Below are 16,890 nucleotides of genomic sequence, written 5' to 3'. Positions count from 1 at the left end.
TGTTCAATGAACACATGCGGTATCACCATGCGTACAAAAGCTGCTCGCCGGCAGAGCAGGGAAGAATGAATGAAAGCTGCGTTCAGCACTAGCTGCCGGGAAACAGCGCTTACAATAGCGCTACTTCCCCGGCAGCTGTCCGTGTGCTACTGATGCGGCACACAGGTGGCACAATGTTTCCACATGTGTGCCGCACATAGTACACACATGGACAAATGGACACCGATATCTCTGGTACTGCTTTATCCGGTACCGGAAATATCGGGAAGTGTGAATCCGGCCGAAGTCAGAGTATTAGAGTACCTAGATGCCCATTAATTTCTACAAAAAGTTATATTTCCATGATTTTTTTGTTGTTTTGTTGCAATTGTGGCTGCTCTATGGGAAATATGTATGGCCAAAAAAATACCAAAATGCCATGTGTTACAGCATTCAGACCCACAGCAATCAGTTGATTCTGGAATACTTGAGAGTTGGGGTAATTAATCACTAATAAGGCCTCTAAGGATATTAGAATAGGGGATACTGAGCACAATAGCGTATTTTTTTATTGCGTGACCATGAATATTCAGTGGTATAAAGACCATCAAGCCCTATACAAATAGGTCAGTTTCAAAAGCCATCCCCCTCCATACACTATTTAGTGATCAACAGCTTTCTTTGTAACATTCTGTGCATAGCCTAAAATAATGTAATTGCGTTAATACTGGTAAAAATCAATCATATTCAATACCTGCTGGTAACGTGTACAATGAAAAGCCAGTTAATTTTACGACTTTATCCAATATTTGCCAATTTCAGTTCCTACCAGGTATTTGTAATCCAGTTGGTCCGAGGGTGCTCGTTCACCTGTGAGTCTTTGGAAGCTGTCACTTACTTTAATAATGTATCAAAGACCCAAGGATATGTCACCGCTGAGTTTTTTCCTGGAGATGTTTCGGACCACCTGGAATTTTCTGTGGGAGACAGACAATATTATGGAGAATTCTACAATGCTCCTCTAGAGAGAGGGAAGGATTACTGCATAATACTACGAACTATAACAAAGGTAAGTCCAATGTAAAATAGGATTATCTTCTTCCAATATGTAGTTTAGAGTTTATCATATAATAATTGTATGCTAGTTATCATGCGTCTGTCACCAAATTATACAATACAAAATATATAAAATATTGAATAGATTTCTTAGATTTGATGAAGCTGGTGTACTTACTTATAAAATCTATGTATAAATGATTTTAAAATACTTAGGGCCAATTCAAATGAGAATATTACATGGATGTGTTCTGGACATCGGCCAGTACACTGACTGATGGGATTACAGGTTTCCTTTCGAAACTATGAATACAGAAAATATGAAACTTCCATATCGCATTCGATTTTTACTGATGCATTGCCATTATTAACATAGGAAACTGTATGTGATCATATCCATTTTAAAATGACACATGTATAAATACAGATGTGACATGGATGTAAAACACGGATACACTGGTGCATGAATGACAATGCAAATGAGTTTTATGAATGAAAATGTCGATTTCAAATATGCGTGTTTGACCACCACCTTAAATTAAAATAATAATTTTAGGCGTCCAGATTGGGATGGTCCCTTAAAATCCTTGAGGTATTACTGGGTGGGGAAACTTTCAGAGCAGGTCTTAAATCTGTTGTATGGACTTTTAAAGCAATAACAGCCTTAATAGCTGTAGCAGGTCTGTTTATTAAAGGGAATCTGTCATCAGGTTTTTGCTATGTAATTTGAGAGCAGCATGATGAAAGGGCTGAGATCCTTATTCCAGTGATGTGTCACTTGTTGGGCTGCATGCTGTTATTTTGATACAATCCCTGTTTTCTCGGCTGCAAATCTAGCATGGCTTTAAATGAAAAGCCCTGTATAACCAGCCATATCACTGATTGGCAACTTTCTATTTACGCTGTAAATTGAGAGAAAGTTACTAATTAGCAGTGGTGGCTTGCTTGTGTAATGAAGGTGACCGAATGCAATGCACAGAAAACACAAGGCAGGAGCATGCAATGAACTATTTACTTCCTCCAGATATGCAGGGAATTCTCAGTGGTCACGAAACAGTGCAAAAAGCAGTAAACATACAATAGATTTCAGAATACAATTTGAAGAATGGAAACATCTCTCAGGGATTATACGTGTGTCCTTCTTAGGGTATGTGCACACGTTGCAGATTTGTCTGCAGAATTTTCTGCACAGAATCTGCAGAAAACGCAGGTACAAATCCGCACGATTTTGATGCGTTTTTGATTCTTTTTTTGTGCTGATTTTCATGCATTTTTTCATGCGGATTTGTCTGTGTTTTTGTAACCTAAATAAAGATATAGACAGATAGATAGATAGATAGATAGATAGATAGATAGATAGATAGATAGATAGATAGATAGATAGATAACAAAAAGATAAATAATAGATAGATAGGAGATAGAAAATAGAGAGATAATAGATAATAAATAAATACCAAGGCAAATGTTTAGTAATGAACCTAATAAAATGGTACATAAATAGTTAAATATAGACACATGCACACAAAATCTGCACGCAATATTTTTAATTTAAAAAAAGGGGAAAAATGGCGTGGGCTCCCGCACAATTTTCTGCACCAGAGAGGGAAAGCCGATGGCTGGGGGCCGATGTTTCTAGCCTGGGAAGGGGTTAATACCCATGGAGCTTCCCAGGCTATGAATCTCAGCCCGCAGCTGTATATTTAGCCTTTACTGGCTATTAAAATAGGGGGACCCCAAAAAAATATGACATGGGGTCCCTCTATAATTTTTTAGCCAGAAAAGGCTATGCAAACAGCTGCGGGCTGATATTCATAGCCTAGAGAGGGGCCATGGATATTGCCCCCCCCCCCTGAGCTACAAATACCAGCTCCCAGCCACCCCAGAAATGGCACATCTGTAAGATGCACTAATTCCAGTAGCCTCTCTCTTCCACTGCCCTGTAGCAGTGGCATATGGGGTAATAAGGGGCTAATGTCACCTTAAATTGTAAGGTGACATTAAGCCCAGTTAGTAATGGAAAGGCGTCAATAAGACACCTATTCCTTACTAATCCTTTAGTTGTGAAAGATTTAGAGACACAGCCAGAAAAAAGTATTTTAATATTCTTAATTTCACCATACTTACAACCACGCCTAATTCCCCGAAGCCATCGATCACCTGCAAAAAATAAAAAATAATAAACCAACAGTATACTCCCTGGTCCGCAGCAGTCCAATTTATAGCGATTGTCCCATGATGATCTCCCCTATAGAGCTGTCACATCAGGAGATGTGACCACTCTATAGGTCTCCAGTGACACACTGACAGGAGACAATGGCTCCTGCAGTGTTATCACTGAGGGTTCAATGGTATCTCACTTTACGGCACTGCTGTGTGAGAATTTTCCCATGCAGCAGTGCCGCAAGTGACAGTATGAACTATACTGTACTCACAGCAGCGGAGGGATACAGTTCGGAAGGATACCTTCAGTCATTGTATCCCGGAGCCCTTGGAGAGCATTCGCATCTGCCAATGTGACAGCTCTCCAAGGGAGATCGTCGTGGGACACTCGTTATTAAATGGATTACATCGGATCAGGGTGTATACTGTTGGTTTATTATTTTTACATTTTTTACAGGTGATCGAGGGCCTTGGGGACTAGGTGATTGGTGAGTATGTACTGTAGGTTATATGCACTGTATGTCTATATGTATGTACTGTATATGTGTGTAGTGTGACCACTGCTGCCCCATCATCCGGCTACCTGTCACTGTAGCAGGCTTAGCCAGATGGAACTAGTAGTCCCATCAGAGGATGCCTGCCTACACACAGACCCGCACACACAGACCCACACACACACACAGCCCCACAGCCCCACGCACACTCACACAGATACACCCTAACACCTGCACACACAGCCCCCCACATCTTCTCCACACACACACAGCCCCACACAACCGCACAGACACACACAAACACCCACACACACAGTCTCTGCCCACACTCCGCCCACACACTTTCCCCCTCCCAATCTGCAGCATTTCTCGCAGGGACATTCGCAGCAAATCAGCAGATCTTTTTTAAACCTGCAGTTTTGCTGCAGATGTGCCTGACACAATGGAAGTCTATGGGTGCAGAAACGCTGCAGATGCCCAAAAAGAATTGACATGCTGCAGGAAAAAAAAAAGCTGCGATTCCGCATGTTTTTTTCCGCAGCATGTGCACACCAAATGTCAATTTCAGATTGACTAACATTGCTTGTGCACTACACTGCAGATTTGATGCAATTCCAAAAACGCGGATCCGCATCTAAATCCACAAGGTGTGCACTTAGCCTTACAACATTAGCTACTCCCGCAGCAATGGCCCTAGTGGGGATCACCGGGTTTTTCCGCTAGGCCGCAAGTCCTTCTTACAAAGTCTGTTAAGGAATGTTGAGCTTTCTGTGTACGAACCGGTCCCCACCCCACCTATTGTACTAATCCAGGCCGACTCTTGAACCGTGCATTATTGCTGGAAGAGACAAACTGGCCCACTCGCGCCTTCCTTCCACCACTGCAGGCGAATTCTTCCGGGCAGTGTCTCCTCAAGGGTTGCTTGGCAGAAGATGGCTGTATCCCAGATCGTGGGAAAAAGAGGGTTGGGCTCTAGATCTTGACTGGTATTGTCAGGGTTTTTTATCTTGACTGGTGAAGATGTCTGGGATTCTGGCCTTGACCAGCGCAGTCTGGACTCTGAGCCTTGACCAGCATAGATCGAATACGTGGGTCTTGACCGGCATCCTCAGGGCTCTGGATCAGACTACTAGATCCAATCTACAAGCGTCCAGCACCATCATGGCATATGGTTCCTGCTGCGTCTTCTCCTGTGCACGTCTACACCTTGTGCTCTCTTGACACTAAAGCCTCTTGAGGTTTTGTGCACAGGGCTTTAATATCCGGGAACACCGTCATCCAATGCACCTAACCTGGCCCTGCAGTTGAACTGTTACCCTGCAATTCTTCCAATGATGATTGGTTCCACATGGCTTTGTCTGGCCAGTAGATGGCAGTTTGTCCTCAGTATTGCCACATCATGCAGTCACTCTTCAGGGGTACCATCGCTTCCTCTTACAATTGAACCAGGAGGTATGAGACACCTAGTCCTGTAGTAATAAACTCATAATGATAAACACTGATTTTATTGAAACAGCAACACACAGCCTAGAAAGTGACACGTAACTATAATCAAGCTCTCAACCCCTACTAGGTGATTGCTAAACATCCCATTGTTGACCTCTAAGGCAGCAATTGCATACAGTGCCTTGCGAAAGTATTCGGCTCACTGGAACTTTTCAACCTTTTCCTACATATCATGCTTCAGACATAAAGATACCAAATGTAAATTTTTGGTGAAAAATCAACAACAAGTGGAACACAATTGTGAAGTTGAATGAAATTTATTGGTTATTTTAATTTTTTGTGGAAATTCAAAAGCTGAAAAGTGGGGCGTGCAATATTATTCGGCCCCTTTAACTTAATACTTTGTTGCTCCACCTTTTGCTGCGATTACAGCTGCAAGTCACTTGGGGTATGTCTTTATCAGTTTTGTACATCGAGAGACTGAAATTCTTGCCCATTCTTCCTTGGCAAACAGCTCGAGCTCAGTGAGGTTTGATGGAGATCGTTTGTGAACAGCAGTTTTCAGCTCTTTCAACAGATTCTCGATTGGATTGAGGTCTGGAATTTGACTTGGCCATTCTGACACCTGGATAAGTTTATTTGTGAACCATTCCATTGTAGATTTTGCTTTATGTTTGAGATCATTGTCTTGTTGGAAGACAAATCTCTGTCCCAATCTCAGGTCTTTTGCAGACTCCAACAGGTTTTCTTCAAGAATGGTCCTGTATTTGGCTCCATCCATCTTCCCATCAATTTTAACCATCTTCCCTGTCCCTGCTGAAGAAAAGCAGGCACAATCCATGATGCTGCCACCACGTTTGACTGTGAGGATGGTGTGTTCAGAGTGATGAGTCCGCAAGGACAGGGTCCTCTCCCCTCTGTACCAGACTGTCACTGTAAACTTGTTTACTGTAAAAGATATATATACAGTAACTCTGTATGTAAACCCTTTTTCATGTACAGCACCATGGAATTAATGGTGCTACATAAATAAATAATAATAATAATAATAATAATGAGCTGTGTTGCCTTTACGCCAAACGTATCGTTTGGTATTGTTGCCAAAAAGTTCGATTTTGGTTTCATCTGACCAGAGCACCTTCTTCCACATGTTTGGTGTGTCTCCCAGGTGGCTTGTTGCAAACTTTAAATGACACTTTTTATGGATATCTTTGAGAAATGGCTTTCTTCTTGCCACTCTTCCATAAAGGCCAGATTTGTGCAGTGTACGACTGATTGTTGTCCTATGGACAGACTGTTCCACCTCAGCCATAGATCTCTGCAGTTCATCCAGAGTGATCATGGGCCTCTGATCAGTCTTCTCCTTGTTTGAGATGAAAGTTTAGAGGGACTGCCGGGCCTTGGTAGATTTGCAGTGGTATGATACTCCTTCCATTTCAATATGATCACTTGCGCAGTGCTCCTTGGGATGTTTAAAGTTTTGGAAATCATTTTGTATCCAAATTCGGCTTTAAATTTCTCCACCACAATATCACGGACCTGCCTGTTGTATTCCTTGGTCTTCATGAAGCTCTCTGTGCTTCAAACAGAACCCTGAGACTATCACAGAGCAGGTGCATTTATACAGAGACTTGATTACACACAGGTGGATTATATTTATCATCATTAGGCATTTAGGACAACATTGGATCATTCAGAGATCCACAATGAACTTCTGGAGAGTTTGCTGCATTGAAAGTAAAGGGGCCGAATAATATTGCACGCCCCACTTTCCAGTTTTTGAATTTCCACAAAAATGTAAAATAACCAATAATTTTCGTTCAACTTCAGAATTGTGTTCCACTTGTTGATTCTTCACCAAAAATTTACTTTTGGTATCTTTATGTTTGAAGCATGATATGTGGGAAAAGGTCGAAAAGTTCCAGGGAGCCGAATACTTTCGCAAGGCACTGTATTTCATTTTGTGGATTGGTAATAAATTTATTCAGTGGGCAAATCCCTTCAGCTCAACATTAGTTTTTTTTGGTGGCTGGAGGGACTAAAAATGTACATTTTTATTGCACTGTATATAAACTGATATCTATCCATATACACTAGTTAGGCATGGAAGATAAAAGCTTTGCCTCTTATTTATGCCTTTGCTCTACATTTCTTAGTATATTAACTGTTAACTGAAAATATTGGCCACATGTCTTTTGATGCACATCAAGGCACAAGCAAAGCACATGCTAGTTTTATAATGGAGGGTATAGGAGATACACTTAATTCTACTTCATTCCTTGTCGTTCTAACTGCTTTGTACAATATTTGGCATGAATTTGCAATGTACAGACTAGAAAGCATGTCTATCTACCTATTGATTCTGCTGCTGGTCTATCCATCTATATCCATCCATTGCAATACTTGTCAAATATCCAGGTAGTTATGGATGTTACTTCACTGTTAATTTAAATCAGGTTTACAAATATGCATTTATACCATTTTCTTCCTTGATATATTTGACTTGTTATACAAATAGGAAGACTTTTTTTTCTTGGAACTCGCACGAGTTTCTCGCATCAATACCTGGCACTGCCGCTGGCACTCGGACCAGAGCATGCGGCTGCATAGAAATACATACAGCGGCACGCTCCGGTCCCAAGTGCCGGTCGTAGTGCCGGGTATTGATGCATGAGTTTTTTGCATTGTGCACGCAAGTGTGATCCCAGGGCCTCATATAGGCCTTGTTCGGATGTACATGTTTCACAAATATGTGTTTTATCCATGCTTTTCATGGCTAGAACTCATACCATTTATAGTTTGTGGTTATTCACATATCCGTGTTTTTTGATGACCACGTGTCTGCAAAAGAATAATGCCCTTTTTTGGTCCTATTCCCATTTGAAACTCACCCATTTAAGTCTATGATAAATTCGGTATGCACACTGATGGCTTCCTGATGAAAACTCTGATGGTAAAAATGGACATACTGACCAATCATTCCTGAAAATCTGATAAAAAATACTGATGGAAAACAGACATCTGAATGAGGCCTTAGGGTAATGCAACACAGTGCATTTTTGACACACTTTTGGCTCCATTGACTCCATGCAGTTTTTGCATAAACCTACATCTTTAGTCATGCGTTTTTGTATTGCATGCTGTTTAGTAGGCTGCCAGTGCTCTGTATTGATTAGAGTGGACTATTAAAATGGAATCTCGCAGTCAGAATGTGCACATCTGTACAAAAACTGCACGTGGTTTTAGGCTACATCAAAACTGAATTTTATTGTATGCTTCTAATTAATTGAGACATTTGTGAATTTTGCTGGCTATCATATACCTGAATTTATAGAAAAGAAAATAATCAATATATAGCACATACTTTAAAATTTATAACTACTGGGAACTACCCATTTGGTCTTGATCAAGGGTCCTGATATATATTTCCCTGGATCTGCTCCTGCTATGTCTGCATCAGTCCGCAGACACTGTCCAGCCCGGGATTAGCATGGCTGAGACCTGTTGTTCCACCAGGCTAATAGTTGTGTGTGGTGTCTTGGAGCCGAGCAGGTGTTAATATCTCCCTGCTGTAGCCAATGGGGTAGTACCACACCCTACTTGTGACGCTACTCACTTCTCGCAGCTAAGCCATGAGTCAGAGTGGTCATGGAGTCCAAGTTCAGAAGCCAGGAGAGTACGTCATAAACAGAAGGAAGAGACAAAAGCGTAGTCAGGTAACGTTCCAAGGTCAGAGTACTGGGAGGATAACGGATCAGAGCTGAAGGGGTTAAACAGGTGGATGGTCAGAACAAAGTCCAAGGTCAGGCAACAGATCAAGCTTTTAGAACTCAAGGCACAGGGAGCACAAACCTCACAAGATGAACATACCACCTAAAGATGAGTACAAATTACTCATAGACCACTATAACGCTCAAGGTATAAAATCAATAAAGTTTATTGAAAATTAATCTTAATAACACATCATGACATATGAGGATCTCAAAAGACTAAGCCAAAATCCATGCAAAGCAGTGATAATACATCAACTCATATCACATAGCATTGTATAGTATATTCACATATTCCAATCCCATATGACGTTCACAACACATCCTATAAGGTCACAGTCCTATGTACATATATATACCCGGATGATGGGAATTTAACATTAGGGATGTCCATGTAAACATTATAATTCAATGCTTACCCATTCTGAATCACAAACACCACTGCAAAAAAAAGCCCTGACGCGCATTTAGCACACGTGCGCGACATATCACTGGCTAATTTGTAAGTAACTAGGGATATTTATGAAAGAGACGTGGGCAAGAGACACATTCCCCTTGAAAAAGCATGTGGGCGAAACGCGCATCGGGGCAGAGGTTGCGAGATACAGTGATGGACAGGAGGCAGGGCAAGGGTTAATGTATTTACTTTAACAGTGATGTACTCCATGCAGGGAGATAAAATAGTTCAAGAGGAGTAATGTGGGTACTATAAAATAGAGGGTATGCGGGGTTGGGGTAATGCAGGTTTACAATAGTAGTAAAAGTTCGGTGCAACTAATCCATTCAGACGACTTCCAAATTGTAGGGTTCACAAAACAAGCGATGGTGCCAACAACGGTCAGTGCGGATTTGATACGGTATAGTCCTGAAGACAACGTCGAGCTGGGTCCTGGTGGCAGCGGTTATTCTCTGATGCCCTCTGCGGGATCCTTAGTCCAGGGGTAGCTGTGGTGAGGGGTAAGGTACTGACCACAGCACTGTTGGGGCCCAACGTTGCCCGACAAATATGCACCGGGAGGTCAGGGTACAGTTCACGGTTATGCACCCAGTGCTTCTCAGGCTGTATGCGCGCAGCAGTCACGGGCCAGGGCTTCTGGCATTTTGCTTTGTGGGGGCCAACGGGCACATGGCACATCTCTGATTACTGCGGGCGACAGCGGGGATACACGGGTGCCTGCCTGCTCTGCTACTGTGCTCAGAGGATGGAGCACTCACCTCCCCCTGCTGCACGCTGTCTGTTCCCGCGGAGTCTCCCTCGTTCCGCTGTCGCTTTCTCTTTTTATCCTAAAACACGTCCCCTGCTGCCAAGTGCAAAGGTTGGTCTGGTTCTTTAAGCTTTCCCCCGGACAACAGGGGAGACAGCCCCGACAGTTCTGGACCCGATGTAAGGAAGGTACCCCCAGCCTGGTCGTTCTGCTTACAGGTCCCACAATGTGTACATAGACAGAGGCAGATTTCAGCATCTCAACAGTCACTTCACAAATGAAACATTTTATTACATAGAAGCATAGATTGGCTAAGATGACATAAAAGAGTAGTAGACCCCTCAGTGTCCACTCTCCCCAAGCCCCTCATTCTCAATATTGGTGGGGCCTCCTGCCTACAGATCATTTTGCAGCTTGTAGAAGTTTTTTTTAAAGGGTTTTTCTGAGACTGATATTGATGGCCTGTGATATAGAAGATGCTAAGCACAGCCTAAATAGGGGAGGTGCACAGTCATAGGTGCCCAAACCTGAACGTATACAATATAAAGTGACTAGCACACTCCAGGGTGTTGTGATGCAAAAAAGTGGGGATTTATTACATACAGTAAATCACAAACGTTTCGGTCGATACTGGACCTTCATCAGTGTGCTAGGTATAATTGTATACTTGTATGGCCCCAAAAACAATAGACTACTCGGATTTGCATCAATCAGACATGCTGGAAAAAAAGCAACAAGCCGGGAAGAAACAGAACCAGGCTGGTCAACTGACGGTGAGTCAGAATAATGGGTGGCGCTGAGGCTCAAAAGAGCTGTCAGTAAGCCAGGACACTAGGGATAAATGCGGTATCCACCGCTAATAGAGTGTGTAACTATGTAGCAGTCTCAGGGTCTGGACTCTTGGGGAGCCAAAACGCTCCTCTTCCACACATACTAGTAGTATAAGTGGCACATTAATGGTGCAGTACACAATTAATGGAGCTTCAAGTGGTGCCTTTGATGCCCAACTCTGTTTCTTGTGGTCATATAGTACAACCCCTGGCAAAAAATATGGAATCACCGGCCTTGGAGAATGATCATTCAGATGTTTAATTTTGTATAAAAAAAAGCAGATCACAGACAAGGCACAAAACTAAAGTCAAGGTGTGATCACTCCTTTTTAGAGGCAGACTAATGATCAGATCTAATTTGATGTGTTAGTTTTGGGAATTAAAATTTACAGGGTGATTCCATAATCTTTTACCTCATATTGAGTGACTCCATAATTTTTACCCCATGTTTGGTTAAAAAAAGTAACCATTACTGACTACTAGGGTTGAGCGACCTTTACTTTTATAGGATCGGGTCGGGTTTCACGAAAACCGACTTTTTCAAAAGTCGGGTCGAGTGAAATTGGCCGATCCTATAAAAAAGTCGGGGTCGGGGTCGGCCGAAACTCGAAACCCAATGCAGTGCATTGGGTTTCCAATGGTTCCTAGGGTCTGAAGGAGCGGAAACTCTCCTTCAGGCCCTGCGATCCATATTTAAGTGTAAAATAAAGAATTAAAATAAAAAATATCGCAATACTTACCCTCTGACGCGCCCTGGTACTAACCGGAACCTTCCTTCCTTCGAATCAGCGCTTCCAGGACCTGGCGGTGACGTCGCGGCTTGTGATTGGTCGCGCGGCCGCCCATGTGACCGCTCGCGCGACCAATCACAAGCCGCGACGTCACCGCGACATCACCGAAGGCCATGGAAGGGCTGATTCTTAGGAAGGAAGGCTGCCGGAAAGAAGCAGGGCCCGTCCGAGGGTGAGTATATTCCTAATAGGAATATACTGATTCAAAGGAAGGAAGGTTCCGGTTAGTACCAGGGTGCGTCAGAGGGTAAGTATTGCAATATTTTTTATTTTAATTCTTTATTTTACATTAAATATGGATTCCGATACCGATTTCCGATATTGCAAACATATCGGGAATCGGGATCGGAATTCCGATACCACATTCAGAAGATCGCCGACTTCATGGCCGACCCCACACAGGGGTCGGGTCGGGTTTCATGAAACCCGACTTTGCCAAAAGTCGGCGACTTCTGAAAGTGGCCGACCCGTTTCGCTCAACCCTACTGACTACCACATTTTTGTTATTGATTTCTTTTAGTGTTTCTTAAAGCCAGAAGTTGCCATTTGAAATGACTTTAGTTTTGTGCCATGTCTGTGATCTGCTTTTTTTCTACAAAATTAAACAACTGAATGAACATCATCCAAGGCCGCTGATTCCATAATTTTTGCTAGGGCTTGTACGTTTTTATGAAGGAATGGATACCATGTGGCTCAAACTATGTAGATAATTCCCCTAATTATTGACTTCTGGTGTTTCAACCACAACCATTGTAAACAGGTGCATATAATATAGTTAACAGCCATGGAATCTCCATGGACAAATAATGATAGCAAGCACACCTTTGGCATGTCAGAACAGTTTAATGAACCTTCACACCTTTTTGTTTAGCTTCTATCTCCACCCCCTCTTCCCTGATTGATAAGTCTGGCTTTACAGGAGTCAAAGAAGGGCATAGACAGGTAGGTGGAAGGGGCTATGAACTGTTTGGCTAGTTTAACTTCTCACACCAAACTCTTGTGCTTGGTATGAATAGCAGACAGACTTACTTCAAACATTACACTAATATAAAATAAAATGATACCTTTGTCACAAGTCACTTTTTGATATGTCTAATCTGCTGAAGTGGAAGTAAATACGAGTGATGAAACCACAAGAGATGTGTAGAGAAGACCATCATGAAATGGTTTTCTGTTGTCAAGCATCACCATAGACGTAACTCCAATGTACATGGTAATCTTAAGTTGCAACTATACTTTTATATTACCATCTTCATAAACTAAATCTCCGACTTTTTTAAAGTCTGACACCCCAATCTTAAAGAGAACCTGTCAGCAGGTATAGTCCTATAAATTAAAGGCTATAATGGCACTGTGATGCTGATTAATATGATACCTGATGTAAAGGGATCCGCTGAGAGGCTGCTGAATATTCACCTTATGAAATTTTCAGAAAATTACATCTTGTGTGGTTCAGGGCAGGATGTGAGGGCAGGGTCTTCTTCTCGGTTTCCGTCCCCCTTCCAGCCTTCTATGTTTCTTGTGCCGTTCACTGATTATTCAGTGGCCTGCCTCCTTTTTAAAATTCCGAGCTGCCGCCATCATTGTGTGGGTGTACGCAGTGGGAGACGGCATCCTGTGTGCAGGACATAAATAAAATGGAGCCTGAGATTTATGGAGTGAAGTATGCCATGCACGCATCACACCCATATTCCGCCATACTTTGCAGAACTGGTTGGGACTGGTGTGAATATGCCAGAAGTTGCTGCAAGATTATTGTGACACTTCAATTTGCGCAAAAATTTTGTGACTTGACGTGTTTTACACAAGTTGATATATAACTTTTATATATCTACCTATATGTATTTCGCTAGGGGCAACATACATTATATTGTACGTTCTGGATTTTTTCCATTGTACAGTCTGGCAATCAATTTTGATAACTTCCAACAATACTGAATTAATTACATTAACTGTCAAAGAGAAAAGCTCATGAAAGATATACTTTTCTATTGTGAAGCTACTCAAAAACATATCTTGCCCAGTTTTTCTGAATAGATCACATACTTTTCACTACATTAGTCTCTAACCTACATAATTATTAATAATTGAAGAGATGAAAAATCAATGTAAAACCCATGGAGATGGAAACTTTATTTTCATGTAGCTTTTGCCATAATGACAAGATGAAAAACATTTAGCCTAATCCAATGTAAAATTATCTATATATCAGTAAACGGAAATATTTAAAACAATTACCCTCAGGCAGTAATGACCTCTGATCTTCTCATTATGTTCTATCATTTATATATCTTTGCTTTAATTCTTTATTATAATGCATTGCCAAAGCCATCTGCAAAACATAAACTGTTCATTAGTTTCCTGCAGAGTTGAATTGTAAAGGGAGCTGAGGCAAATCCAGTACATGATTTGCCAGATGCTCATAGTGAAGAGAGGGACGAATGTTGTGATTGTGCAAAACTATGGGCACATTATAGTTAGAATGGTTCTGTATAAACAGTATAAACAAAATTAAGTTCAGTTGAAATTTATTTCCTGGGTAATGTCTCTACTTGTGGAGAGTGACATTCCTCATATGCCACTGAAAAAAACTTATAGGCCATGCAATGCTCATCTGGGAAAAATCTGCAAATTGCCTCTTCAGAGAGGAAGAGGACTAGAACTCTAGTACCACCTATTGGAAGTAGCCTGACTCTTCCCACTTGCCTTGTAGCAATGACAAGTGGGTTTCATATTTGTGGGGTTGATGTCACCATTGTATTGTCTGGTGACATCAAGCCCACGGCTTAGTAATAGAGAAGCATCTATAAGACACCCATCCAGTACTAATCCTATAGTTATATTGTAAATAAAGACACAGCAAGTATAAAGTCCTTTATTTGAAAAAACAAAACAAAACACACTTTTCCAATTTTACTACTATGCATTCCCATTTGTGGGATGAAAAAAATATTTTATTTTACCACTGTATCTATACAAGCAGTGTTTCTAACAAAAATTGTGTTTCTGTAACATTCTGCAGCTATGTTTTTGGGAGTAGTGTGTCTAAAATAACATTTTACTCTGCAGCTGTCTCTCCCATTTGTGGGCTGAAAAAAATATTTTATTCTAACTGCTGTGTCAATATGAGTAGTGTGTCTAAAAACAATTCTACCAGGCAGCTGAAAACATTCTTTAATTCTTCCACTATTTCTCTATGAGTAGTGGGTCTAAAAAAATAATTCTACTGTATAGCTGTATCTGTATGAGATGTGTCTGTGCAAAAAAATAACTGTGTTTCTGTGTGTACTCTGCAACCCTGCCTCTGGAAGTACTATGCCAAAAAGACTCTGGGAGTACTGTGCCAAAATGACTCTGGGAGTACTGTGCCAAAAAATCTTTGTGCGTACTGTGCCAAAAAGTTTCTCTGTGTACTCTGCAGCTGTGTCTGTATGAGTAGTGTGGCAAAAAAATTATTATACTCTGCCACTGTGTCAGTACGAATTTTGGGCTTAAAATTAGTTATAATCTGCAACAATGTCTGTGTTAATACTGTGCCTGAAAAAAAAATGTGTGCATACTCTGCATGCTTCTCTGTGGGAGCACTCTGAAAAAAGAATCTGTGGGGTTGCAGCGCCCCAGAGTCCTGGTCGTTGCAGTAATGTCACTCTGCCACTAAGGGGAGTGATGTTACGTCTGATGGCACTAAAGGAGTTCACCTGACCAGGTATCACAGTCACACATAACACTTCACACTCCAGCCACCAGGGGGGGGGGTTCTATCTAATAGGCCACTCCTCACATTCTGGTAAAACTGGGGGTTGGACAGGAAGTTAGGGAGAAAGCAGCATGGGAAAGTTCGGGAGAGGATCTGTCAGGGGTGGGATCCTGGCAGGGACCTAGCAGAAAGGACAGATCATTACGGAGCCACGCCTGCACTACCTTGTGGCGGCATCTCAAGGAAGGACGCGAAGTGAAGTATATTGTGGAGAAGTGAGAAGCAAGATCATAGCACGAAGGAACCAGAAGGAGTCGTGCCCCTAAGACTGTGGCAACATCCTTCTGAGGCGCGTAGCCGGTGGCCGGAGCACCGAGGAAGTAACAGACTCTATGCATTACTTTGAACAGCGGCAGGACAGTTAATTATAGGTTGCTGTCTCACCTAAATCACCTAAACGGACATAGGAGGCAATTGTGGGAGAGGGGCGTCTCTAGGGTCCCAGAATAACTCCAGGCCTACCTGTCATACGGGTGCGTCCTAGCCATCTCATCTGGGGGACGGAGAGAGAGAGAACATCGACAACAGACACGACAGTTGCGAGGACTATCCTGTGGTGCTCAGCAGGGATGGACTACAACATACAGGCGCTAGGAGGTAGGCACTGATTTCGACCTGCAAAGGGAACTCTGGATGTGCCTTCGGACCGGCCGGTCTCAGCCAGCCTTGTTAGCAGTGCTCTGGATTGTGGACCCCGACTGCAACCCTGCGTCCTCGTTATTCCTCATGTCTTGCACCACGCACCATCACCTTTCATTGGACGCCCCTTAGCGGGGTCACGGACCGGGTCTAGCCACCGTGACGACCCCAGGACAGAGACAGAGAGGCCCGGTACCGAGTATCCCAAGTATCCCACGGCCCTGCATCTGGGGGCGCTCCAGGGGTACTCTGCAAAACAGCCTATGTGGGTATACTCAGAAAAACACCCTCTTTTTTATTTTTTATTTTAATTTGGGAAGGCCCCCAAACATTGTGAGTGGAAAATAGAACAAAAAAACTGCAGTGGAGTCTAACAATGGCTGTGTGTGGCTGGTATGCTTCTGTATTTAGCCAAAATTATGGACAAGTGGGATTCATGCCTAGTTCATTTTAATGAATGTGAGCTTGCCCATGTTGGATGTGGACAGGTGCATGCACCTGTCTGTGATCACACCTCGTGCCATGCTAAACACATGTTCCGACAGTACACTCTCCACAGGGCAGGCCAGCACCTCCAAAGCATAAAAGGCGATCTCAGGCCATGTGTTCAATTTGGAGACCTAGAAGTTAAATGGGCCAGACCAATCAATTAGTATGTGGACATATACTCTTCCACCATGTTGTTGAAACTGTCTTGCTTTGATCCTTTGAGCTTGTGTTTTGTGGTCAGCTTCTTTTTCTGCAGAGCCTCAGGAGACATGCC

General features: G+C 42.4%; 1 protein-coding gene across 1 annotated transcript in view; it reads left to right on the top strand.

The window, feature by feature from the left end:
- Positions 1 to 16,890, top strand: part of SUSD1 (sushi domain containing 1) — a 466,537-nt gene that overhangs the window by 371,667 nt on the left and 77,980 nt on the right. Inside the window, exon 20 of the mRNA XM_069767010.1 lies at positions 802 to 1,048. Within this exon, the coding sequence (XP_069623111.1) occupies positions 802 to 1,048 (247 nt within the window). The remainder of the gene's footprint in view (positions 1 to 801; positions 1,049 to 16,890) is intronic.

The sequence above is a fragment of the Ranitomeya imitator genome, chromosome 1, assembly GCF_032444005.1.
Source record: "Ranitomeya imitator isolate aRanImi1 chromosome 1, aRanImi1.pri, whole genome shotgun sequence".
Taxonomy (NCBI): domain Eukaryota; kingdom Metazoa; phylum Chordata; class Amphibia; order Anura; family Dendrobatidae; genus Ranitomeya; species Ranitomeya imitator.
The sequence above is the reverse complement of the archived record's forward strand: the minus strand, read 5'-3'. Positions and strand labels throughout refer to the sequence as shown.